Raw genomic sequence first — 27582 nt, 5'->3', positions numbered from 1 at the left:
GTGCAGGGCTCGTTCACATGTGCAAACTGCCACTGAGTGCTGTGGCCACCCAAATACATCCATGTGTGAACCCCAGGGAAGCTCTGACCGTTTCATCAGCTCAAGTCCTGCTCACCAGCCGTGAGCAGGGAGCCGGTTTTTCTTCAAGCAGTTTGGAGCAGCTCAAGGTTATTCAGAATGTTACTTTCCACGTACTGGGACTGTACTTCACAGCACAATCGGCAGCAATTTACCCATACACACTGACCTTAGAATATGCTCTAATACCCATTTCGTATGGCCTCAAAACGGCCCTGTCATTGGTCCAATTTCAAAATTTTCTCGGGGGCTTGCAGTGCCCGAACCCCCGGCTGAGAACGCCAGAATCTATTCATAGCCTACATTTTGACAGCTGGATCCTCAAATCCTTCATTGGTGCACAGCTTAATAGGTCTATCGCTCGGCCCTTAGGCTAGAGCCAATCAGACCCATAAAACGATATCTGAATTCTCAATTCAGGCTGCGCTCGTCTCGCTTGTGCATTTTAACACCAAAAATCAAATTCTCGCCTCTTTCTCCTGACGAGCCCCCCTCTGATGACCTTCTACCTCTCTATTAGTAGGGTTGCCAACCTCCAGGCAGTAGCTGGAGATCTGCTATTACAACTGATCTCCAGCCGATAGAGATCAGTTCCCCTGGAGAAAATGGCCGCTTTGGCAATCGGACTCTATGGCACTGAAGTCCCGCCCCTCCCCAAACCCTACCCTCCTCAGTCTCCGCCCCAAAAACCTCCCGCCGGTGGCAAAGGGGGACCTGGCAACCCTATCTATTAGAGAATGAACCGATAGATCTGCCATAGAACAACCCCACTGAAGAAGATAAACAGCGGTTACCCAGACCTCGTTGCTGGTGGGGGCTCACTGTATGGTTTTCAAGGACTCCACCCCACCGCCCTGTTCTCCGCCATTTGGGCCTTGAGGTCCTGGCATGGGCAGCAAGACCCTTTTGGACCTCGTTGGATTTTGCCGTCTTGTTGCTGGTTGCAAAGGGGCCCCCCATAACAGTTCACGCTTCAGGGCCCCAAAAATGTAGGTCCACCCCTGCCTGGGGGAGAACTGATTTCACACGCTGCGCAAAGGTAAGATCAGCCGTAAGAGAGAAGGAAATTAAACCATCTTGCCCCCAGCTCCTGCGCGGCCACAAGGCTGTTTGTCCTCTGCTCGAGTCACGTGGTAGTGAAGCGAAGCGATCTGAGTTTCGATTCATAAGCGATTTCCCCTGCTGAAAATGCGAGTTGGATGCAAAGTTTACAACCCCTTAGATGAACCCACCACCACCACCACCACCACCACACCAGCTCTTGAGATAGCGAGACAGCGACGAGAAAGAGAAATGCATTTCCCAGTTCCCACACAGAGGAAGCCAGTCACAAGGCAGACAGGCAAACAGATCAGACCGAGAACTGTCTTTCTATTCCCGGCACCAGTCCGCAGATATATGTCTCAAATCTATGCACCACATTTATTTCTAGCCAGTTTCCTTCCCTCTGTTATTGTGTGTGTAAAGTGCTGTAAAGTCACAGCTGACATATGGCAATCCTGTAAGGTCTTCAATGCAAGAGACTTAACAGAGGTGGTTTTGCCATTGCCTGCCTCTACATAGCGCCCCTGGACTTCCTCGATGGTCTCCCATCCAACTTCTAACCAGGACCGACCCTGCTTAGCTTCTCAGATCTGACGAGATCAGGGTAGCCTGGGCCATCCAGGTGAGGGAAAGAGATGTTCACAGGTGGTTTTGCCGTTGCCTGCCTCTACATAGCACGCTTGGTAGGTCCTGTCTCCAACCGGAAGAGACAGGGTAACGTAAAGGCAGACAAGGGCAAACCATCTGGGGTCTGGAGACCAAGTCCTATGTGGAAAGGTTGAAGGAGCTGGGTATGTTTAGCCTGGAGATGAGAAGACTGAGAGGGGATATGATAAAGCCAAGGAGCCCTGTGGCGCAGAGTGTTAAGCTGCAGTGCTGCAGTCCAAGCTCGGCTCACAACCTGAGTTCGATCCCGACGGAAGTCGGTTTCAGGTAGCCGGCTCAAGGTGGACTCAGCCTTTCCATCCTTCTGAGGTTGCTGTAATGAGGACCCAACTTGCTGGGGGTAAAGGGCAGGTGACTGGGGAAGGCACTGGCAAACCACCCCGCAAACAAAGTCTGCCTTGGAAACGTCAGGATGTCACCCCATGGGTCAGGAATGACCCAGTGCTTGCACAGGGGACCGTTACCTTTTTATGATAAAGCCAGGCTCAGGGCGGCTAACAACATATAACACACGCACATATAATATAACATTAAAATATACAAATAAAACCATATAATATAAGGTTAAAAGTTACAACTAAAACAATAAACCTAATCTAAATGTAATAGGTGTATACCCTAAAGGCAGAGGGAGATCAGTGGAGAAAATGGCTACCTTGGCAATTGGACTCTATGGCATTGAAGTCCCTGCCCTCTCCAAACCCCATCCTCCTTAGGCTCCGCCCCCAAACCTCCTGCTGGTGGTGAAGAGAGACCAGGCAACCCTAACCACTATACAAACATGAGTCTATTTTATATACGTTCATTAATGGTAAATTCCATTACACATATATAAGCTTTTAAGCTTTTATACAAATGTTATAACATAAATGCATAAGCTTTTGACAAAGTTTCACAATTAGTTTTCCCTGGGGACGGGCTGTGGCTCAGCTTTAGAGCATCTTCTTGGCACGCAGAAGGTCCCAGGTTCAATCCCCGGCATCTCCAGTTAAAGGGACCAGGCAAGTAGGTGATGTGAAAGACCTCTGCCTGAGACCCTGGAGAGCCACTGTCGGTCTGAGTAGACAATACTGACTTGGATGCACCAAGGGTCTGATTCAGTAGAAGTCAGCTTCATGTGTTCATGTGTTTTACTGTTGCTTGGGTAAATATAATAATATTATTTTGTCTGTATAATAAATAAGTTAATATAGGATAATGGGAGACCACCAAGGAATACCAGGGTTGCTGTGCAGAGGAAGGCACTGGCAAACCACCTCTGTTGTCTCTTGCCATGAAAACTCAAAAAAGGGGTCGCCATATGTCGGCTGCGACTTGACGGCACTTTACACACACACACAAACTTATGTTATAAACTTTGATTTATATAGAGAACAGGGATAAGAATCAGTCAGACTTCAAGAGCAACTAAGATTCTCCTGTGAATTTAAAGCAACAGACTTCTGAGGAAGCAACAGTGAAACAAAGGAAAAATAATAGCGAAACCTCATCCATAGATTATACCACTGTAAGGTTACCAGGTCCCTCTTCGCCACCGGTGGGAGAGCCTGAGGAGGGCGGGGTTTGGAGAGGGACTTCAATGCCATAGAGTCCAATTGCCAAAGTGGCCATTTCTCCCTGTGAACTGATCTCCCTCTGCCTATAGGGTATGCACCTATTACATTTAGATTAGGTTTATTGTTTTAGTTGTATATTTTAACTTTAGATTATATGGTTTTATTTTTATATTTTAATGTTATATTATATGTGCCTGTGTTATATGTTGTTAGCTGCCCTGAGCCTGGCTTTGTCGGGAAAGGGCGGGGCACAAATAAAACCAAATAAATAAATAAATCTCTATCAACTGGAGATCAGTTGAATTAGCAGATCTCCAGCTAGTACGTGGTGTTTGGCAACCCTATACCACCTGAAGGTTGGCAGCCCTATTTGACACGAAACCCTATTTCTCTTTCTTTCTTTCTTTCTTTCTTTCTTTCTTTCTTTCTTTCTTTCTCTTTCTTTTTCTTTCTTTCTTTTTCTTTCTCTTTCTTTCTTTCTTTCTTTCCTTCCTTCCTTCCTTCCTTCCTTCTTTCTTTCCTTCCTTCTCTCCTTCTCTTCTTTCTTTCTTTCTTTCTTTCTTTCTTGCCAAGACGAATTTCCTCGGACACTCGGGATCCCAAGAACCCTTGGAAACACGAATGTGTGACAAAGAAAACTTTAGGTACTGACTTTTAGCACAACGTTGTTGGTTTTGTAAGAGTACAGCTGTCGAAAAGGGTACGCCTGGAAACACAGGTGGTGGCGTGGTGCATTTTGGCTCCTGACTCAGCCTGCCCAAGCGCAAGGTCATAATTCGACTACGCCACAGTCTTGTGACTCCGGAGAGATCCTATCTGCTCCCTTGGCCTGACTCCCAGGTGCTAAGCAAACACACCATCGACTGCTGGCAACCAGGGAGGAGGCGAAGCAGGGGACACAGAAAATGTTCTAAAGGAAACGGGCGGCGCAACCAACCGAGCATGGGCAAGGGAGGCTGGCTTCGGCAAGGCCTCCAGCGCTGCCCCCTCCTGCGTCCGTGCCCACCCCCTGCCCCGCAAAGGGCCAGGGACAGAGAATGCAAAGCAGGTCAAAACTGTGACCTTTGCGAGAAGGAAAGCTGCACGGATTAGAAGAACTGAAACTGTTGGCGCGGGCTGTTGGCATTTGCAAAAAAAAAAAAACCACCCCACCACCCCTCCCTGGCAAGCTGCCAAATGAGGTGGGAGGGAAGGCATCTCGAAACAGCTGGGGAACCACAAGGCGGCTTTTGTTTGCAGAAGTTCTTGGCTTGGTGCCTCTGAGCATGTGCGGGGCTTTCTCTTCCCCCCCCCCCCCGACAAAGACTTTTTTTTTTTTAAAGGAACTAAATCTATATTTTAGAACATTTCTAATTCGCCTTCCTGCCCTAAAGGTGGTTAACAATGAGTTTTTGCTGTTAGACGTGGGAATCCAGCCAAAGGAGAAATTCAGTCTACATGTGATTAAAAGTTCACAGATGGATGTAAGATCAGACCCAACTTTCAACTAGTCCAGCATCCTGTTTCCGGGCTGGATGTGCCCTAGGGTTTCCAGCCTCCAGATACTAGCTGGAGAGCTCCCACTATTACAACTGATCTCCAGCTAATAAATATCAGTTCACCTGGAGAAAATGGCTGCTTTGACAATTGGACTCTATGGCATTGAAGTCCCTCCACTCCCCAAACCCCGCCCTCCACCCCAAAAATCTCCAGGTATTTCCCAACCCGGAGCTGGCAACCCTAATGTGCCTCACCAAAGCAGGGCACAGAGGCCCACCCTTGGCCTCTGTTGTTGCCCCCCCCAGCAGCTGATATTCAGTGGTAGACTGCCTCTGAACAGGAAGTTCTATTTAGCCCTCATGATAGTAATTGATGGACAGTTTTGATTCAAAAACTCCAGCTCCTGACATGAGTCTCATTTTGGACAAAAACTCCATTCTTCTTTAAAAAGAATAATTCTGGCTATTGAATTCTGTTTAAACAAAAAAAAAAAAAAAAGGATTTCGTCCCAGAACAAACCAGGTAATCAAAGAAGTTGAAAAACAGAAGTAAAACTTTGTATATGGATATACCAATGTCAATTCCAAAAGAGCTCAAATTATATTACAATCTTCGATCAAATTGTAAATATTAAAAACTATGCATCAAAATCCATCAGCTTTGGTGACATATATAGGTGCGCTCCCCCAGTGTAAAAATGTTATTTATACCTGTAACTGGTCATAGGAAAGATGTTAGTAATTATACAACCCCATATGTATAATTGTAATTTCACTTAAGATTTTGTGATTTTATATAATTTTAGTTCTTTTGGAACTGACCTTGATATTTGCAGATACAAGGGGTTTTTCCGTCTTCATTGAATTTTGTTACACGGATATATTGCTGCGATAATAATTTTGGCACCCAATGGCAGCTTTCATCAAGACGCAGCAGCACTACTGGCAAAGAAAAGCGGGCAGGACAGAAAGAGTCACAACGACGGTGTCTGAAATAGGGTTGCCAGGTCCCTCTTCGCCACCGGCAGGAGATTTTATGGGGCGGGGCCTGAGGAGGGCGGGGTTTGGGGAGGGGAGGGACTTCAATGCCATAGAGTCCAATTGCCAAAGCGGCAATTTTTCTCCAGGGGAACTGATCTCTGTCGGCTGGAGATCAGTTGTAATAGCGGGAGATCTCCAGCTAGTACCTGGATCCGACTTCGAACGGAGCAGCTTTACAGCGCTGTTAAACTGTCTTGAGACTTTTGTAAACCCCATCTTAAGGAGCCTTGTCTCCCGACAATAGAACGGTGTGCTGATGAAGCCGCTGACGCGGCGGTGAAAACGTTAAAGTTAATCCGGACTGCGTTTCACAAACCGTTTTTTTCACCGTCCTTCATATGGACCTTGCTGGTTGAAGCCTTTTGGACTCTATTAAGAACTTCAGTTAAGATTGTCGAAGACTCCTTGAGACTCCTTGAAAGCTATGTATTCTTCCTGTTTATAATGTCTGTTGTTTGTTCACTGTGCACTTTTTCACTGTACTAAACTTAGGTTGCATTTACGTTGTTTTGGTACTTATTTTCTCTCCAATTCCTATTAGTACCAAGTGCCTCTTTTTTCCAGCAGTACCTGGAGGTTGGCAAGCCTAGCCTGGAAACGAAAAGGAATGGAAGAGGGCAAGCGATGCAGATGCACACCCTTCCACTCTCCCTGTCCCAAGAGATTCCTGCAGGGGGGCAACGTTCTCCCGTTGACGCCCCTGGACAATGGGAAGGGGATACAGAAAGAAACCAAGCTACAGTCCCGGCTGGAGGAGAGCGCCTGACCTCAACTCCCCCTCTGGTCCGGTTAAGTTCGGGGCCAAACCCTCACCTCCTCCCCAGCTCAGTTTCCACGCTGTTCCCAGTGTCGGATGACAAGCGAACAGCTGTCAACCGACCTCGGCTTTGGGTGTCTCGCCTTTTGGTTGGAAGGCCAGGAGGGGCGGTTTTCCTGGGCCTGGGAGACATAAACACTGGGGTGGAGAAAATGTAGCAACCGTCGGCTGCAGCTGGCCAGGGTCCAATCGGGGAAAAACATTTTTCAGTTTTACTTCTCTTTTTCTCTCCCAGGGGTGGGGGGTACAGACAGCAAACCACAGCACTCCTGTAACTCCAGTAGTAACTCTTCCCTGGCTATTGGTTGGACTGCTGTGATGTCACAGCAGATCCCGAACATTCCAAGCTGGGGGAGGGACAGGCAGGGAATGTTGAACGTCATGCCAACTTCTCCAAGTGAAGTGCAAGGATGGGAGGAGGAAAGAAGAAGAAGAAAGGAGAAAAGTTGCTTTTTATATGCTGACTTTCTCTACCACTTAAGGGACAATCAACCGGCTTACAATCACCTTCCCTTCCCCACAAAAGACACCCTGTGAGGAAGGTGGGGCTGAGAGAGCTGTGACTAGCCCAAGGTCACCCAGCTGGCTTCGTGTGTAGGAATGGGGAAACAAATCCAGTTCACCAGATTAGCGTCCGCCGCTCATGTGGAGGAGTGGAGAATCAAACCCCGTTCTCCAGATTAGAGTTCACCGCTCCAAACCACAGCTCTTAACCACTACACCACCCTGGCTTTCCACTCTGGAAAGACAATCATGCTGGGCTAGAAACAGAAGAGGGTGCTTGCTGCTGATTTGGAGGGACTTCTGGCCTTTATCACACATCCAAACATGCATTTCTGCAGGGCTTAATCTTCCAGAGATTTCCAAACCTCCAGCGGAGAGTCAGCGTGGTGTAGTGGTTAAGAGCGGTGGTTTGGAGTGGTGGAGTCGGCTCTGGAGAACCTGGTTTGATTCCCCACTCCTCCACATGAGCGGCGGAGGCTAATCTGGTGAACTGGATTTGTTTCCCCGCTCCTACACATGAAGCCAGCTGGAGGGGCTGTGGCTCAGTGGTAGAGCATCTGCTTGGCATGCAGAAGGTCCCAGGTTCAATCCCCGGCATCTTCAGTTAAAGGAACTAGGCAAGCAGGTGATGTGAATAGATCTCAGACTGAGACCCTGGAGAGCCGCTGCCGGTCTGAGTAGACAATACTGACTTTGATGGACCAAGGGTCTGGTTCAGTATAAGGCAACTTCATGTGTTCATGTGACCTTGGGCTAGTCACAGCTCTCTCAGCCCCACCTACCTAACAGGGTGTCTGTTGTGGGGAGGGGAATGGGAAGGTGATTGTAAGCCAGTTTGACTCTGTTTTAAGTGGTAGAGAAAGTCTGCATATAAAAACCAACTCTTCTTCTTCTTCTTATCATAGAGTTGGAAGGGACCACCAGGGTCATCTAGTCCAACCCCCTGCACAATACAGGAAATTCACAACTACCTCCCCACACCCACACCCAGTGACCCCTAATCCTTGCCCAAAAGATGGCCAAGATTACTTCCCCCTCATGATCTGCCCTCTCATGAACTTCTTCTTCCATTTTGTTCCCATAGCACATTTAATTTAAAAAAAAAAACCCAAAATTCAGCTTCTTCGGCTGTGTCTTTCCCAGGGATTATGCTGACTGTAACAGAGTTCTTTGCTCTATCTTGCTGCTGGCTTTGGGAATGCCCCACCATTTATTTATCTTTACCAAGTTGGCAGCAGGGCAAGGCTGCCCTTACCTGTTCCCGCAGGTCTGAACTGGAGCTCAAACCGGCTGCAGTCTTCGCACTGGGAGGCCTGACCGCTGGAAAGCAATGTTCGGCTCCTGTGCGAGGGGTCGGACGTGCTTTGTGGTTTCTAGGAAATTATGTAACCGGGAACTGGATCCTGTCCATGTCTCCCTGGCGGAGGGTACAATCCAGGTCACCCAAACACGGTGGAGCAAAATTCCCCTTGCCAACAGAGCCGCCATGCGTTAACCCAAGAGCATGCCCCGTTGAACACGGTGGGACTAAGCGCTGGGTCGGCGTGCGTGGAGCTGGCCCATTGGTATGCCAAAGAAAGACCTGTTTCGGGGACTGGCACTCTAGACATCTGTCTGAAGCCGATGGCACTGGGAGGTTGGGTTGCCAGGTCCCTCTTTGCCACTGGCGGGAGGTTTTTGGGATGGAGCCTGAGGAGGGCGGGGTTTGGGGCGGGGAGGGACCTCAATGCCACAGAGTCCAATGGCCAAAGCAGCCATTCTGTCGCCTGGAGATCAGTTGTAATAGTAGATCTCCAGCTAGTACCTGGAGGTTAAGCAACAAAACATAGGGCACCTCCGTGCCTGTACCAATAGGTTTGGAAATTAGCACGGGATTATAGTACATAAATGCACATAAACAGGTAGTAAATAACAAGTGTATAATAAATGCTGAAAGGCAAGACAAGTGCAGATCACAAAAACTAAGCAACTAATTATGTACAAATTCTCAGGTAAATCAGAAACAGTCCTGGACATGTATCTGAGAGTAACAGTCCTCTTCTGGATTTCAAGATAGTCAGTTCCACAGGATATCCAATATCGGTATAAATCCAAAGAAATGGTGGACGGCCGTTTCACATAAGTTTCTCCAGCCCCAAAATACGTCATCCATGTTGAAGTAAATCAATTGCATAGAAAAATAATCCAATTCCAATTCGACAGTCTGCAGCAGTATTGTCAGCAAGTTCCCAACGGGATACAAGTATAATACAAGTTTTTGTGTTCTTGTCTTTCAGCATTTATTATACACTTGTTATTTAGTACCTGGAGGTTGGCAACCCTACTGGGAGGGAAGAAGCTGGACTCCCCCTATCCGACATGGGAGGGGCCGTGGCTCAGCAGTAGAGCATGTGCTTGGCACGCAAAAGGTCCCAGGTTCAATCCCCGGCGTTTCCGGTTAAAGGGACTAGGCGAGTAGGCGATGTGAAAGACCTCAGCCTGAGACCCTGGAGAGCTGCTGCCGGTCTGAGTAGACAATACTGACCTTGATGGACCGAGGGTCTGATTCAGTAGAAGGCAGCTTCATGTGTTCATGTGACATGGCTTTTGAAAGGTGCCTTGGTTTGGCATCTGGCTTATGACTTGGGTATGGATTTCAGCCTCCAGGTGGGACCTGGGGATCTCCCTGAGTTACAGCTCATCTGTAAAGAAGAGGTGAAGAGGGACCTGGCAACCCTAGTTCCCCTGGAGAAAATGGCAGCTTTGGAGGGTGGACTCTATGGCATTATACCCCACGGAAGTCCCTCCCCCTCCCCAAACCCTGCTCTCCAAGGCTCCACCCCCAAATCTCCAGGAATTTACCAACACAGAGTTGGCAACTCTACTTCCCCCTTTCATCCTCACAACAATCTTGTGAAGTAGGGCAGGCGAAGAGAGAGTTTGCGCCTGGCCCAAAGATATCCAGCAAGGTTTGTGGCAGAGCGGGGATTTTAATCCAGGTCTCTCTGATCCTCCCTGATCCTAAAACCCACATACTAAACACTGGATCCATTTCTCATTCCTCATTAGTCAGCTAATGATAGCACACGCCATTGATATAAAGCTTCCAAATGTTCAAACTTTATGTCCCTTCACATTGTATAATGATTTTATTCCAGGCAATAACCATATAAGGTAGGCTGGCATCTTTAACCCCGTATTACAGACTGAGCCGATGAGGGAGACCGGTAAATCTCGGGCGATCTAGCAAAGTCATAGCAGAGGCACAATTCGAACTGGCGACGTTCTAATTTGTGACTCCGTTTCCATCACATCGGTCCAGGTCAGAGAATCAGCACAGTGGCTAGACTACAACAGGAAAGACACAGGGACAACCCCCCCCCCGCCCACCTTTGCCTAGCCTCCTGGCTAACCTACCTCACAGGGTTGTTGTGGGGGTAAATGGCGGAGGGGAAAACTACAGACACTGGCCTGAGCTCCTGAAGGAAAGGTGGGAGAAAAGACTGGTGAAGAAACAAGGCAGAAGCGAGCGCAAAATGACTGTGCCGACTGGCTTGCAGGGAGGTACGAAAAGCACTCTGCACATGCTTTGAGAGGCATGCACCGCACAGTGCTACAAATCCGGGCTTAATGAACGCAGGTGAAAAGAATGATAAAGGAACAAGGCAAAAGCAAGATCAAAATAATTGTGGCACACTGGCTTGCAGGGAGGCACGAAAAGCACTCTGCACATGCTTGGGGATGCATGCATTGCACAGTGCTTCAGATTGGAGCTCAATGAATGCAGGCGAAAAGAATGATAAAGGAACCAGGCAAAAGCAAGACCAAAATAATTGTGGCGACTGGCTTGCAGGGAGGCACGAAAAGCGCTCTGCGCATGCTTGGAGATGCACGCATTGCACAGTGCTTCAAATCAGGGCTCCAAGAATGCAGGTAAAGGAGGAGCACCAAGAAAGCAGCTGTTGCAAGAGGCATGCTCCCCCCCCCCAACATTGTTCCTGAATGTGCAGCATCTATGCTCACCATGTGCTCCACCAGGCCTCAAGCCAAACGCCAAAAGGCCTCCGCCTCTCTCGCTCCCAATACCAACAAACCCCCCCATGTGCTCCGGTTTCTTTCCGAGAAGAAAGCAACTCCCCGCCCCGCCGGCTCATTCTTGGAAATGCGGGAGTTTGAACCACAACATGGAGTTCACATGACCCAGGGCCAGCAACCTGGGTGCGCACCATACATGGGAAAGAAGACCCAAGGAGAGCGCGTGGGGGAGACATTCAAGCCGGAGGGGGGTCATTGCGCTCCTGTTATCCGGTAATCAGAGCCCCCTGCCCTCTGGCCCCCTTCGACCCTCTCCCCCACCCCCTTTCACCACCCCGGCCCCAACCACGACCCCAAAATAGAGCGCTGTTGTTAAAAATAGGAACGTCCCGCAAGAACTTGGCGGGCTTTGCCAGAGTTGAACATGGGACAGGCGAGAGAGAAACACACATGCTTTGCCTTTGAGAACTTGGACATCACTATGGCTTTAGAGGAGTCCCTTGGTTGAATTGTAATTGTTCAGCTGTTTGCTTTAAATACTTTTTTTTTAAAAGATGGATCAGACATTAATAGCTCAAAATTTGTTTTATTATTATTATTATTAGAAGAGTTGGTTTTTATATGCCAACTTTCTCTACCACTTAAGGAAGAATCAAACCAGCTTACAATCACCTTCCCCCCCCCTCCCCACAACAGACACCCTGTGAGGTTGGTGGGGCTGAGAGAGCTGTGACTAGCCCAAGGTCGCCCATCAGGCTTCGTGTGTAGGAGTGGGGAAACCAACCCGGTTCACCAGATTAGCATCTGCGACTCATGTGTAGGAATGGGGAATCGGTTCTCCAGATTAGAGTCCACCACTCCAAACCACCGCTCTTGACCACTACATAACGCTGCCTCTCCAATACTTACGACAACAACAAAATCCCCCTTAGATCAGAAGCGACATCACATATGTGATCCTGCACAGGTAAGAACCCCTTGGCAACCCAGTTCGCACATGCCAAACAACCAAGGAGGAAACCTACCGCTGACCCCAGCACGTGGTGGTGGTGGTGGTGGGGGGGGGGGGGTTTCCCAGCTTTTGAGTGCCCAGGGTACCACATGCACAGAACCTTTCTCCTGGCTGTGCTAGCCCCCCCCCCGCCGCCGCCAGTTTCCTTCATGCAATTAATCAGTGGAACTCACTGTCACAGGATGTAACAGGCCCTGAGGCTTTAAAAAGAGGGGAGTTTAAAAAGCTCAGTGCCTGCTCTTGAGAGTTCAGTCCTGCTCTCAAGCCGGACACCGTAGCCCTCCCTGGCTGGCATTCTCCACGGAAATGGCATTCAGAGGTATGAATAGAAAGTGCCATCAAACCTCAACTGATTTTTGGTGGCCCAGCAAGGCAAGAGAGAAGAAAGGGAGGGTTGACATTGTCTGGCTCTGCACAGCAGCCCCGGACTTCCTTGCTGGTATCCCATCCAAGTACTCACCAGGGCTGACCCTGGTTAGCTTGCAAGTTCAGAGCCGTCCAGGTCATGAGGTTCAGAGGTACACTGCCTCAGTAAATGGAGGTTCTGTTTTTTTTTTCTTTTTTTCTGGCTAACAGCCCTTGATCAACCTCTGCCTTACTACGAATCTATTTTTAAAAAAACCCAGTTATCTAAACCAGTGGCTTATTAGCACACCTTGTGCCAGAGTTCCCTGTGTTGATTCTGTATCGTGAATACCCTTCCACGAATTGATTTACAACTTTTTAGGAGAGGGCTCGAAAGTTATGAGAGGGGTAGGGAGAGAATAATGCTGGTAGAACAACCAGTACAAATCTTTTTTCCTAGAAACCAGCCGTACGCTGCACAAATCCTGCAGTCTAGCAAAGGTGGCCAATAAAATCAGAATGTCAACAGTACAGTTGGGAGCCTTACAGGGCTGGTGTTTTCTTTTGTGGCCTGATGGGAAGACAGCACCCTCTAGAGGGCATACCCAGAAACTGTCCAAAAGGTTTTATGGGAAAGATCTGTAAACTGGATAAGTCGTGCTCCTCCTCTTCTATCTATCTATCCATCCATCCATCCCACTTCCGCACATGCCGACTAATGCACTTTCAATCCGGTTTCAATGCACTTTGATGCTGGATTTTACTGTGCAGAAAGGCAAAATCAATATGCAAACTCAAAAAGGGCAAGAGTCCAGTAGCACCTTAAAGACTAACAAAAATATTTTCGGGTAGGGTATGAGCTTTCGTGAGCCACAGCTCACTTCTTCAGAAAGCTCATACCCTACCAGAAAATATTTTTGTTAGTCTTTAAGGTGCTACTGGACTCTTGCCCTTTTTGACTACTGCAAACAGACTAACACGGCTACCCACTGTGAATATGCAAACTGTCGTTGAAGTGCATTGAAAGTGGATTGAAAGTGCATTATTTGGCATGTTTCTTTCTTTCTTCCTGTTCTTAGACCGAGGCCTTGAACAATAAAACCATAAAGCGTAAATAAGACCCATCTCTAAAAACATCTCCCTTCGCCTCTTTTCTGCAGCCTCCAAAAAACGAGCAACAAAATAAGTACGCTGAGGGTCGGAGTCCTCTAAGAGGAACTGAACCTTTGGCTCCAAAGTTGCTCGAGAAGATGTGGACCATTTGTTAAAACATGGTATGACCCATTTTAGCCTACATTGGTATACGTAAGGACAATGCAAAAGGATATGTACCAAGGAGTCCGCTGACTGAAGAGGGCAGGGACCCAGCCGGTCTGAAAAAGGGATCTTTAACTTACAGTCCAGCAAAACCATTGAAAAAGGGCAATTAAATCTTGAATGCGTAAAGATTCTACATAACTTTGGACTAACCGGAGAATCCATATAGGAAGGCCTCGGTTCCCCCCACAGACAAGATGGAGTTTTTGTGAACTCCGTTCCTCCCCGTTTGCACCCGGTCTCCTACCCAAGATCTGCATCTCAATGGAGACCCGCCTGAGTAATCGCTGATCTGATACCGGGTCCTGCAAAACAATGCCGGGAGCTCGGGAAGATCAGCCAGTTAATACACGCGTTTATTTCCTGTATGCGTTGTCTTAAGTCTTTACCGGTAGTTAACTTCTGTATTGTTTCTTTGTTTCTAAAACCTAATCAACCCCATTGTATTTACCCTATATATGTACCGTTATTTCCCCATGCCTGTATTCTAGCCTTATGTTTCTATGACTTGCTGAACTCGCTGACTTTCTGAATAAAACTTTTAACTCGCTGCATCGTCTGGAGTGAAGTCCCTTATACCAGGAACGCAACGTGTTGCTGAAGCCTGACAGCCTCCCCCATATAACCATTGGCCGCATTACTGTGATGTCACAAAAAGCTCCGCTGCTTTAAAACCCGCCAGGTGTGGGGCAGAGAGGGTGCCACCAACAGGATGCCAAGCAAGAATCAGCATAGTTACTACTAGGAGCAAACCAAGAGGTGGGCTTTGGTCAAGGGGGAACAACACCCACATTAGGTTGCCGGTTGTGGTGGTCACGTGAGAGGTTGGTGGAGAAAACCCTTCCAGAAGGATGAGGACAGGAGGTGTGAACAGGGGGGGGGGGGAAGGGATCATAGGAACACATGAAGCTGCCTTATACTGAATCAGACCATCGGTCCATCAAAGTCAGTATTGTCTACTCAGACCGGCAGCGGCTCTCCAGGGTCTCAGGCAGAGGTCTTTCCCATCACCTACTACCAGACCCTTTTAGCTGGAGACGCCAGGGATTGAACCTGGGACCTTCGGCATGCCAAGAATGCTCTACCACTGAGCCACAGCCCCTGCCTAAACTGTATGAACACATGAAGCTGCTTTGGTCCATCAGAGTCAGTATTGTCTACTCTGACCGACAGCGGCTCTCCAGGGTCTCAGGCAGGGGTCTTTCCCATCACCTACTTGCCTGGTCCCTTTAACTCACTGGTTCCCAACCAGGGGTCCACGGACCCCCAGGGGTCCGCGAGAACTAAATTAAGGTCCGCGAAACAAAGTTATAAACCCATAATAAATTAATATTTTCAATTAAAAGTTCTCTATTAGAATAATATTTGAATATATATTTTTATAAGTTTAATGTTTAACTAACAGTTATGATTAAAGTTTATTTTCAAATTCTCAGAATTTTTAGTTTGAACCTTGGGGTCCCTGCACCGAACAAAAAAGTCCTAGTGGTCCCTGGTCAAAAAAAGATGCACTGCTTTAACTGGAGATGCTGGGGCTCGAACCTGGGACCTTCTGCATGGCAAGCAGATGCTCTACCACTGAGCCACGGAAGAGGATATGGACCCTAGAGCTGGTTGTTTTTACAGGAATTTCCACCAGGAAAGAACGAACTTCAAACCCTGCAGAGAAACACTTTGAACCGCAAATTTAAAACACACATTGCACAGTCAAGCAACGCAACACAAAGTGCATTTTTAACACCAAGTGTGATTTAAATGTATCTTACACACGAGGATGGGATTTGGGGGGTTTCCCTGTTGCTGGAGTGGGACGGCAGATTAAGTGCAGCAGCAATGAAGCTTCCACATGTCAGGTTTTACCCACAGTTTCCCAGCCCCGGTCCCCTGGAAGTGCCCCCTAGCCAAAAGGGGTTTTGAATTGGTTTTTTTTTTTTTAAAGCACTAGAATATTGTTATGGCAACATACCATCCTAACAACAGATGCAGCAGGTTTTCTGAATTCCCAGCTTTTTTTAAAACGAAGTCTCTATCTCCTTCCCTTGCAAAGGTGCCTGTCCCTTTACATCTCCATAAGGGAAAAGGCTTGATACTTTTTTTTTTAAATGAAAGCCTGGAATTCAGAGAAACTGCAGCAACTATCAGTACAACAATATTCTATCACCCATTTAAATAATAAATAAAAAGTCCCCCGGGGGCAGAGGGAGGAAATGGCTGCCGTGGGGCCAGAGTCAGGGAAAATAGCTGCCACATGGGCTGGAAAATCCAAATTTCTCCACACGTACAGCAGCCATCCCTAATTTAATGCAATCTTTCCCAAATCTTCAAAGCAAAACAGGTTTGAGTAAGACAGAGAAAAGCTGGGGAAACCCCCAGCAGTGTACAAACGCACCACAATTGCAGTGGGGAAGCAGGAAGAAAACCCGCTTCCCCAAAAAGCATTTAACTCGTGCAAAAAACCTGTGAGGGAGACCCCAAAGACATTTGCCACATTTAAAACACAACTCTCATCCCCTTTTCCTAGCTGTGGCTCCTAGTTGCGCGGTGTAGTGGTCAAGAGCGGCGGACTCTAAATCTGGAGAACCGTGTTGGTTTCCCCACCCCTCCCCATGAAGCCAGCGGGGTGACCGCGGGCTAGTCACCGCTCTCTCTGAACTCTCTTCGCCTCGCCTACCTCCCAAGGTGTTTGTTGTGAGAAAGTGAAGGGAAGGCGATTATAAACCGCTTCGGGACGCCTTAAAGGTCGAGAAAAGCGGGGTGTAAAAAACAACTCTTCAGATGGGTTGTGAAGATTTTTATAAAACACTGCTCCGGCACTAGCTGCCGCCACCACAGTGCGTGACTGAAGGGAAGATGTGTGTAAGCCAAAAGAGCTTTTAAAACAATGTGTTCATTTAAAAATATCGGACAAAGGGAGCTTTGACTCTCGAAAACTTATACCCTGAAAAGCTGGCTGGTCGCTAAGGTGATAACTGGACTCATATCTAGCTGTTCATTTAAAAAGGCGTCCTGTCCCAGCAGGACCGTTTACTGTTAGAGTTGTGCATAACCTCCCGTGGCGGCCATCTTACGGTTTTGCGTATCACCCTGTCACATTTCCAAAAGTGCCGCGGACCCCAATCTAGGGATTAAATCTCACTGGGATCTTATTTCGATTCTAATTTAGCAGATTTTACTGTGCGAAGTCCCCCTGCTTCTTAAAAAAACACCTTCATTTACAGCCCAACAGCGGGCCTCCCACCGGTCTTTAAGGTCAAGGAATTTGTCGACACACAAGCTTGGAAACTTCCACGGCTCTGTGGAAATTCCCTCTGTGGAGGAAAGCGAGAGAGACGGTTTCATTTTTTAAAGAGAAAGAGGCATTGTCTATTGTGAGGCAAAGAGGTTCTCTGCCAAGACAGGCTAAATGGGTCCAGATTCAAACTATTTCTTCGGCTCTGCCAAAAAAGCATGCCCGGCCACTATGAATCCGAGCAAAATAAATGCTTCAAGGACGTTGGCTTGCAGTGGGAAACATGTGCTAAAACAGCAAGGCATTCCAGTGCAGAGTCACCCAGACATAGGTACTAGCTGGAGATCTCCTGCTATTACAACTGATCTCCAGCCGATAGAGATCAGCTCACCTGGAGAAAACGGCCACTTTGGCAATTGGACTCTATGGCATTGAAGTCCCTCCCCAAATCCCGCCCTCCTCAGGCTCCACCCCAAAAACCTCCCACCGGTTGCAAAGAGTGACCTGGCAACCCTACCCAGACACCTTTACAATTGATGCATTAACGGTGCATTTGTATGTATCCGGGAACTGGACTTTTGACCGTAATTCATTCACCCACCCACCGTAAGATGGGGACAGAAGATGTTGGCAGGAGACGGGGCTGAGACGCTTTATTATTAAGCATTATATATATTTACAGCGGGTGGCACAAACGAAGTTCCAAGTTGCTTTAAAAACCACACACGTGTGACATTTTGCCGGCATTTGCCACGCAATCCCAGAGGTGCACCCCAAATCCTTCTGGACAACGTAAAGCATTCTGGGATCCAGGAAGCAGCATCCCCATAACCGCCCCCCACCCCGCACGACAAAATGAAAGCGACTGCGACCTTAACACATTCTATCTCAACACAGTTTTTTAAAAGTTGCGATCCTATCCAGTGGCAGATAAATGTCTATTTTTTAAAAAAAAATACTGTAACAATCGAGAGCATTTCATAAAATATTTCCACGGGGGTTCTAAGACGTTTTAGAAAAGCTTGTTTTTTAAAAAATATATATTATTTTCTATTTCTTTTTTTTAAAAAAGGAAATACTTCTACGATCACTACGCTGTCTCTAGTTGAAGGCAGATCCACAGTCCCAAGAGAGACGCAGAGCGGGAATAATTCAGTGGATAGCAGGAAAGTCCCGGAATATCAATGGCACATCCGTGAGGTCATTTCCTTCTGTGAAAGAGAGGGAAAAAGGAATTTAAACAGAAAGTAGTTGGTTGGGTTTTTTTTTTTAATATATCTTGATGACCGAGTACCGTGAAAAGAATACTTCTACAGGAGCCTAAGATTATAAAGGCAACTCCAGGTGAAATATATATAAACACATTTTAGACTTTACAATTTACAAATGTCAGCTTATGCAGTCTAAGGATTGCAATTTTCTAATATATTCAAGCACTTTCAAAACGGCACAGAATTATATTATTCGGACCACCGAAGAAGGCTTCGCAGCCAAAACGCGTACGGTCTGAGCTGCTATATTGCTTGGGTATATTGCCACACTGTTGTAATGATGTGTTTTTATGCTTATTGGGCATGTTCAGCACAGATACATAGAGGCTAGAACAGGGCTAGATACAAGCTGTTTACCTTTATATAAATTTTGGGTTTGCATTAAATTTATTATGTATTATTCACAGAATCACTTGTATCAATATTCGCCCATGATTTCATGTTTGTTTTTAAGTACAACAAGGAGAAGAATTTTTTCTTAAGTGTTAGTGGCGTGGAATTAGCACAGAGCTGTGTTTGTTTTGCAGTTCGGCAATTGGAGTACATTTCAGAATACAGCTTTTTAAAAAGAAAGATCAAGTTTCTAGCCATCATGAATGCCTCTGAAAACCTGTCCAGCAAACAATGGGTTGGATTCCAGACTAAGTGGGTAATTTCCATGGACTCCCCATTCCTGTGGCAGTGTCTTGTTCTTGCTGTCAGCCTTTGGTCCCCTGGCCATCCACGGCACACTCAACGGCTGCTTAAAGCAGGGGTGGGGAACATCAGGCCCGGGGGCCGTTTAAAGCCCACGAAATCATTGGTCTGGCCCTTTGTGGGTCCTGGCAGATCTCTAGCTCAGAAGGATCTAAGACTGGCAATTCGCCCCCTCCTGCGTACAGGAATAGCCTCTATTCAAGGAGGATGTGAGTTTGTTTTGCAGAGAAAAGGAACCTTTTTCCCCACCTTGCAAAAGAGTCGTTAGCTATGGAGCTGCTAGGACCGCCCAAGAAACCCTTTCCCACCCGGGCCGTGGAGAAACATATTCCCTTTGTACTACAAGAGGGCCAGGGGCGGAAGTGGCAACAATGGAGGGGTTAAAGGGGGCAGGGCAAGAATGCGTGTGGGGGGGCGAGTTCTTATCCAGTGTGTCCTCATTTCATCCCTGCAGGCGGAGGTAGCGGTGGAGGTAGCAGGAGCCAGCTGTAGAATCCGGCCCCGACCACACGGAGCAGGAGCAACTCCGGCGTGTGGCTGGATGGCTACACCCGGCTGGTGAAACAGACCATCCTGTGACACCAGGTGGGCGAGTGCGCCACCGGTTGGATGCCTGCCCACGCCGGGGGGGGGGGGTCACCTGGGGCAGCTGCCTGCTCGGGGCTTGGTCAGCTAAATTTTTAAGCTGATAATTTTGTATGGCCCGCAAATGATGTTATAAATATCCAAATGGCCCTTGGCAGAAAAAAGGTTCCCCACCCCTGGCTTAAAGGAACCATCTGACCGAACACAGTTGGAAACTGAATACTGGGTTGGGTGAACCAATGGGTCAGAGCCTGCCAGGCTCCTGCTTTTGTCTTTAGCAGTGCGGGAGCAAAGACAGACCGCACAAGGGAGTCAGCAAAGCAAAACAGGGGCGCAAGCTGTCGCTGCAGGCAACACCCAAGAATCTCTTCCCAGGGCATTTTTGGAGCCGAGTTCTGGATTAAGCGCCGGGGACTTTGCGCAAGGTAACAGGACTTCGCTACCGACAGCCGGGGCTCCCACTCACCAGCGGCTCCAGCTCCTTGGTGTCTATGAGGTTGAACTCTTTCACGAAATAGTAGAAGTGCTTGTAGCAGGTGTTCACGTGGGCCTCCGAGCCCATCTGGGCAATCCGGTCGAAGTGGTGAATGTAGACGTGGACGAAAACCCGGAAGAGCCGGGAGAGCATCTTTTTCACCACCTGGAGGAAGTTTTTGGGAAACGGGGTCCCTGCAAGACACCGAAGGGTCCTTTTAGTTAAGACAACGACAGAGATTAGGACAAGCGCTGTGACATCTACCGCCATGCTGGATTTTGGGACAGCTACGAAAAGATTCTGAAGTGTAAGGATGCGTCACTGGCAACCAAGATCAAGTTAATAATAGGGAATACAATGGCATGAATTATGTATGGGTGTGAAAGCTGGACAATGAAGAAAGCCGACAGGAAGAAAGTAGATTCCTTTGAAATGTGGTGTTGGAGGAAAGTGTTACGGATATCGTGGACCGCCAAAAAAACCCAACCAGTGGGTTATAGATCAAATCAAGCCTGAACTGACCCTAGAAGCTAAAAAGACTAAACTGAGGCTGTCATACATTATAAGAAGACAAGAGTCACTGGAGAAGACAATCATGCTAGGAAAAGTTGACAATTCCTTACTGATTTACTAAAGATTTAAGAAGTGTGTCCTATATTTGTTTTGTTTATTGCTCATTAACAACAAGGTCATAAGCATATACATAAGTCACATAGAAGAAGAGTGTATATAAACACATGAAGTGTAAAAAGCTTACAAAAAGTGTAAAAAGTGTATACATTTATACATGTTCGACAATATCTCTTAGGCTACATGCCAGTGTCATTTACCGGGATAGTTTTGAGACCATTACCTGGGTTAAATATTTGGTGACCTGATGGATTTTCTCACTTTCTACTTCTAAGTCTGATAGGAGAAAGGGAACCAGGGTTCAGGTGTCCTATATTGGTACACATATGTATTTATACAAATATAAAATTACAAAATCAGAGATCTAGGTTGCATCAGGGTCATATGGGGGGAGGGATAGGGGAATATTTGTCCGGAGGCTCAAAGTGGTGCTCGGCAACCCTGCTTCTGGCCACAATTCAAGGAGTTCGTTGTCCCCTTTAAAGTCCTAAGTAAGCCCTTTAAAAAGCCACCTGCTCAAATATATACCTGCTGTAGAATTAAAATCTTCCAGTGAGACCCTTCATCTTTGTGCCCTGCTTCTGGAGAAGAGGTGGGGACTTCTGAGTAGGGTTGCCAACCTCCAGACGGAGGATCAGAAAGCCCTGCTGGATCAGACCCAGGCCCATCAAGTCCAGCAGTCTGTTCACACAGGGGCCAACCAGGTGCCTCCAGGAAGCCCACAAGCAAGATGACTGCAGCAGCATTATCCTGCCTGTGTTCCACAGCCCCCAATATAATGGGCATGCCCCTCTCATACTGGAGAGAATAGCATCATGACCAGTATCTATTTTGACTAGTAGCCATGGATAGCCCTATCCTCCATGAACATGTCCACTCCCCTCTTCAAGCCTTCCAAGTTGGCAGCCGTCACCACATCCTGGGGCAGGGAGTCCCACAATTTAACTATGTGTTGTGTGAAGAAATACTTCCTTTCCTCTGTTTTGAATCTCTCACCCTTCAGCTTCAGCAGATGACCCCGCGTTCTAGTATTATGGGAGAGGGAGAAAAACTTCTCCCTGTCCACTCTCACCGTGCCACGCATAATTTTATAGACCTCTAATTTTATAGACCTCTAATTTTATAGACCTCTATCATGTCTCCCCTTAACCGCCTTCTTCCCAAGCTAAACGGCCCTAATCGTTCGGTCCCCGACATCTCCAAGACCCTGGCGAGTCAAGGCCAGTCCAAACCAACGGTCCGATTTGGTCGCAAACGCTCTCCCGGGTAGCGAACTCACCAACATTTGTGGGGAAGATATCCTCGTTGTTTATCTGCACCTCGATCCAATCCATGAGGAGGTTCATGTATTTGGGAGCCGAGAGGGCGGTGGGCTTGCGGTACTTCTCATCCTGCCAGCGGTACTCGTACTTCGGCCCCCCGGACATGACTGGGCACGACTTCTCCGTGCAGCACTCGTTGATGGTCCCGTAGATGAGGTTGACGCGGTTGAAGAAGTCCACCACGTGAACCGCCACCCAATCGTGCAGGTCCTCGCCGGGCGGCAGCTGGACCACCAGTTTCAAATCCAGCCCGGCGTTGAGCGACGCCTGGGCCTTCTTGTGGAGTTCGAACCGCTGCGTCCCGGGTTCGAACTTCCGCTTGGGGCGGAAGGTCCTGTCTTTGTTAAAAACTTGCTTCAGAGGATTGGCCATTCTCCCCCGAGCCTTTCCCCCAACGAGTTCTCGGTAGCGGAGGGTTGGCTAGCGCAGCCAAACAATTTCCAGTGGCCAGCAGTTCCAACTGTCACCTTTCGATCTTATTTAAAAAGTTCCTCTGAAGGCCTCCGGTTCTCCCGGCGTCTGGCAATCTGCCGTGCAAAAGAGAGAGAGAGAGAGAGAGAGGTGAAAAGTTAGATATACTCAGTCCTTTTGAGGAGTAAATCTGGGCTACCAATTCATATCATCGAGAAAGCAAAATTAAAACAGCCAATATCGTACGAGAGCCAGCATGGTGTAGTGGTTAAGAGCAGTGGTTTGGAGCGGTGGAGTCTGATCTGGAGGATTGGTTTCCCCACTCCTACACACGAAGCCAGCTGGGTGACCTTGGGCTAGCCACAGCTCTCTCAGCCCCACCTACCTCACAGGGTGTCTGTTGAGAAAGCGGCAATTCCCACACTGAAAATAAAACAGCCAATATAATAAGAGACAGCGTGGCGTAGTGGTTAAGGGCGGTGGAGTCTGATCTGGAGAACCGGGTTGGATTCCCCACTCCTCCTCATGAGCGGCGGAGGCTAGTTTGGTGAACTGGGTTTGTTTCCCCACTCCTACACACGAAGCCAGCTGGGTGACCTTGGGCTAGTCACAGCTCTCTCAGCCCCACCTACCTCACAGGGTGTCTGTTGTGGGGAAGGGGAAGGAAAGTGAGTGTAAGCTGGTTTGATTCTTCCTTAAGTGGTTGAGAAAGTGGGCATATAAAAACCAACTCTTCTTTTTCTCATGCCCTTGCATAGATTGATGGTTGTAGCTGCGTTTGGAATACCGCAAGCCACCCAGCAATTGTGGAAGGAAGACATCTTTTATGGGAAGGAGATATCCGAGAAGGATAAGTGGATACCAAGGTAAGTGGTGGGGAAGGTGGAGAAAGATCATAGTCCTCATGTAAAATTGAGCTCTCTCTTTCTCCCCCCAACTGGTTCCTAGAAAATCAGATAAATTAATTTAATTCCTTTTTACATCGCCTTTCACCCAACAGGATCCCAAGGCGGCTCACATCATTCTCCTCTCCTCCATTTTATCCTCACAACAACCCTGTGAGGTAGGTTAGGCGGAGTGTGACGGGTCCAAGATCGTCCACCGAGCTCCCATGGCATGAGTAGGGATTTGAACCCAGGCCTTCTAGACACTAGTACAACAGTCTTAACCACTACATCACACTGGCCCCCTAAATAAGAGATCTGGGGGAAAATCTCGCACCATAAAAAAGGCCTGAGGTCTAGAATGCATCTCATCTACCACTCGACATCCATAAACATCCAGCTAGATGTTTCCAGGAAGCCCCTGAGTAGAAGAAGAAGAGTTGGTTTTCATATGCCGACTTTCTCTACCACTTAAGGAAGAATCAAACCGGCTTACAGTCACCTTCCCTTCCCACACAGGCACCCTGTGAGGTAGGTGGGGCTGAGAGAGCTGTGACTATCCCAAGGTCACCCAGCTGGCATCATGTCCAGGAGCGGGGAAACCAGCTTAGCCTCCGCCGCTCATGTGTAGGAGTGGGGAATCAAATCCGGTTCTCCAGATCAGAGTCCACCGCTCCAAACCACCGCTCTTAACCACTGCCCTTTCCTATCCCCAGCACACAGTATTCAGATATATACTGCCTCTGAACATGGAGGTTCCGTTCACCCGTCATAAGAACGTAACAGACTCTTGTTCTGAGCCAGAGAAGAGATCAACTCCAGGAGCCAATACCTAACAGCGGCTAGCCAAAGTCCACAAGCAAGGGCGTCAAACGCAACAGCCTCCTCCCCATGGCCTCCCTGCAATTTGAACTCAAAGATATACTGCCCCCAGACCTGGAGGTTCCACTCGGCTATCGTTCCCCAAAGCTGCGGACGGATCTAGCCGCCATGCAACACATCCGAAACAAGACCCGGCTTCGACCAGAACGAAAGCACCGTGATGTAAAGGACACCCCGCCCCAAGGTTAGGTGCAGATCTGCATCGTGAAGAGCTTCAGGATTTTTTAAGTAGGCTGACGGCGTTGTTAAGGAAGTTGCAGACAGGAGCAGGCGACCCGGACGGCAGAACCGAGAACCCGCCGCCTCCCCGTTACTAAGAACCAAGCCTCAGCCCGATCTAACCACATCCTGTGAACAGAATTTCATTTCTCACAAGAAAGAGGAAGCTTGACACGATCCTCCCAACCCACCGAAAAGGAACAATAAATAAAGAAGCTCTTATTTTAAAGCCTGGCGCTTAAGAACCCGGTAACTTGGTAAAGAAGAAGGAGGGTCGGTTTTTACATGCCGACTTTCTCCACCACTTAAGGGAGAATCGAACCGGCTTACAATCACCTTCCCTCCCCACAACAGGCACCCTGTGAGGGAGGTGGGGCTGAGAGAGCTGTGACTAGCCCAAGGTCACCCAGCTGGCATCATGTCCAGGAGCGGGGAAACCAGCTTAGCCTCCGCCGCTCATGTGTAGGAGTGGGGAATCAAACCCGGTTCTCCAGATCAGAGTCCACAGCTCCAAACCACCACTCTTAACCACTGCCCTTTCCTATCCCCAGCACACAGTATTCAGATATATACTGCCTCTGAACATGGAGGTTCCATTCTCCCGTCATAAGAACGTAACAGACTCTTGTTCTGAGCCAGAGAAGAGACCTACTCCAGGAGCCAATATCTAACAGCGGCTAGCCAAAGTCCACAAGCAAGGGCGTCAAACGCAACAGCCTCCTCCCCATGGCCTCCCTGCAATTTGAACTCAAAGATATACTGCCCCCAAGACCTGGAGGTTCCACTCGGCTATCGTTCCCCAAAGCTGCGGACGGATCTAGCCGCCATGCAACACATCCGAAACAAGACCCGGCTTCGACCAGAACGAAAGCACCGTGATGTAAAGGACACCCCGCCCCAAGGTTAGGTGCAGATCTGCATCGTGAAGAGCTTCAGGATTTTTTAAGTAGGCTGACGGCGTTGTTAAGGAAGTTGCAGACAGGAGCAGGCGACCCGGACGGCAGAACCGAGAACCCGCCGCCTCCCCGTTACTAAGAACCAAGCCTCAGCCCGATCTTACCACATCCTGTGAACAGAATTTCATTTCTCACAAGAAAGAGGAAGCTTGACACGATCCTCCCAACCCACCGAAAAGGAACAATAAATAAAGAAGCTCTTATTTTAAAGCCTGGCGCTTAAGAACCCGGTAACTTGGTAAAGAAGAAGGAGGGTCGGTTTTTACATGCCGACTTTCTCCACCACTTAAGGGAGAATCGAACCGGCTTACAATCACCTTCCCTCCCCACAACAGGCACCCTGTGAGGGAGGTGGGGCTGAGAGAGCTGTGACTAGCCCAAGGTCACCCAGCTGGCTTCGTGTGTAGGAGTGGAGAAACCAACCCAGTTCACCAGATTAACATCCGCCGCTCACGTGGAGGAGTGGGGAATCGAACCCGGTTCTCCAGATCAGAGTCCCCCGCTCCAAACCACCGCTCTTAACCACTACACCACGCTGGCTCCTGGTAAAGCCAGGAGGGTGTTTGATGCCACTCTGTAACCTCTGCTGGGCTGGGTGTGTGGCTGTTCATCATTTCTGAAGAAAAAGGGTTTTCCCGAAAAAATGGGACGTATGCAAGAATTCCCCCACCCCACCCATGATTCTGTACGACTATCATCTAGGGATGCAGCAACTCACACAGCGCAACAACAGACAACCTCTTCCAAGAGTAGCGAATGCTTCAGACAGACTGTGTTACGGGACACTGAACAATTCAGTCAAGCACAATACAGAATTAAGATGCAAGCCATTCGCAAAGGAGCCAAGGCCAGAGCGCAAAGCATGCAGAGACGTGGCGGGGCAGCCTCCTTTAACATTTAATTTTGCGACATACTTTTTTGACCCTCAAATTGGGCACAATTTGCCAGTTTTTGTACACAGCAGTCGGGTTGGAGCACATTTCCCAAAAAGCCAGCCCACTTCTTCTTGGAAGTTCCCAAGAAGGCTAACATTCAGAGGTACACTGCCTCTGCACATGGAGGTTCTTAGTTACCAGAGAAGGTAGGCTGTCTCCTGGGAGACTGAATTTGGGGCAGGTTGTGGAGCTGGGCGCAGTTCAGTGCTGAGCCAGAAACGCGGGGAGTCCCCTTTTCCTTAAAAAAAAGGAGATCCCTTTAAAAAGGAGACGTTACTTGTGACATTATACAGACCATACACTGGTCTGGGTAACAGATCAGAAGGCAGATGTTCTGCTACCGAGCTATGCGCCCAACCAAAGCACAGAACATGACGCTACCTTATGCAGGATCACACCCTTTGGTTGAGCTAGCCCAGGGCCCCTTAAACTTTTTCCACTCGCGGCCCCTTTCTGCCCGAGAATATTTTACACGGCCCCAGGCATACAAGTATATAAAACAAGTCTACAGATCAAACATTTACTGATAATAAATCATAAAGAAACCTTTCACTGTGACCAAATTTTTCAGGACCCCCACAATCCGTTACGCGGCATCCAAAAGCCTTTAAACTGGAAATTAAACTCAAGTTACTTGCGCATGAAAGGCCTGCGCTTTGCCCCTTAAGCCACAGGCACAAAATGCTCTAGTCTGGCGCTGGATTTCATGCGTCCAAACCATCTCCGTGTGCTTCCACTCCCAAAAACCCAAGACCACGGCAGCGTGGTCTCATGCACAAAATCCCCAGCGAGACGGCTTTCTGCCAAACACACCTTCATCTCTTCCCCCTGGCAGAGGTGCGCAGATCTAGAGGGGAGTTTCCAGAAGAGGGAGAGGAAGGACACGTCTCAAGGGAAGGCACCTCGAGGGGAGGGGGCCGGCGTGGGGCAGCCCTCCGAGCGGCCAGCTGTTCCTTCCCTGCCGACTCCCAAAACCAACGTTTCTCGGCCTCCTGGTTATCGTGCCCCCTCCGCGATGAGTAATGCGTTGGAGTTGCATTATTTCCTTTTAGGGAAACCACACTACTGTACTTGGAAAACCGAACCACACGGTTCACGTCGAGCTCCGCTTTGGGCGCCAGCTGGAATCCCTCCTCTGATCAATGAGGCAGCCAGCACAGCGTCAGTGGTTGGATCGCTGGACTACAATCAGGGAGACCCGGGTACGAATCCTGC

At 48.4% G+C, this 27582-nt stretch overlaps 1 protein-coding gene across 1 annotated transcript; it reads right to left on the bottom strand.

The window, feature by feature from the left end:
• Positions 1-18282: 18282 nt before the first annotated feature.
• Positions 18283-22453, bottom strand: MOB3A (MOB kinase activator 3A). Its single transcript, XM_056844615.1, has 3 exons — positions 22038-22453; positions 20120-20322; positions 18283-18312 (listed from the first exon to the last, which is right to left on the bottom strand). Exons 1-3 carry the CDS (start codon positions 22450-22452, stop codon positions 18283-18285), a joined length of 648 nt encoding a protein of 215 aa, XP_056700593.1. The 5' UTR covers position 22453.
• Between the last annotated feature and the right edge of the window lie 5129 nt (positions 22454-27582).

The sequence above is a fragment of the Euleptes europaea genome, chromosome 2, assembly GCF_029931775.1.
Source record: "Euleptes europaea isolate rEulEur1 chromosome 2, rEulEur1.hap1, whole genome shotgun sequence".
In the NCBI taxonomy this organism is placed as follows: domain Eukaryota; kingdom Metazoa; phylum Chordata; class Lepidosauria; order Squamata; family Sphaerodactylidae; genus Euleptes; species Euleptes europaea.
This window is presented reverse-complemented; position numbering and strand designations above follow the sequence as displayed.

Excerpts from the sequence above, each read along its gene's own strand:
- MOB3A (XM_056844615.1), bottom strand. The coding sequence starts at position 22,452 with ATGGCCAATCCTCTGAAGCAAGTTTTTAACAAAGACAGGACCTTCCGC. Across the intron at positions 20,323-22,037 it reads TATCTTCCCCACAAATGTTG|GGACCCCGTTTCCCAAAAAC; the intron begins GTGAGTTCGCTA and ends GGTGTCTTGCAG. Across the intron at positions 18,313-20,119 it reads CCAAGGAGCTGGAGCCGCTG|AAGGAAATGACCTCACGGAT; the intron begins GTGAGTGGGAGC and ends TCTCTTTCACAG.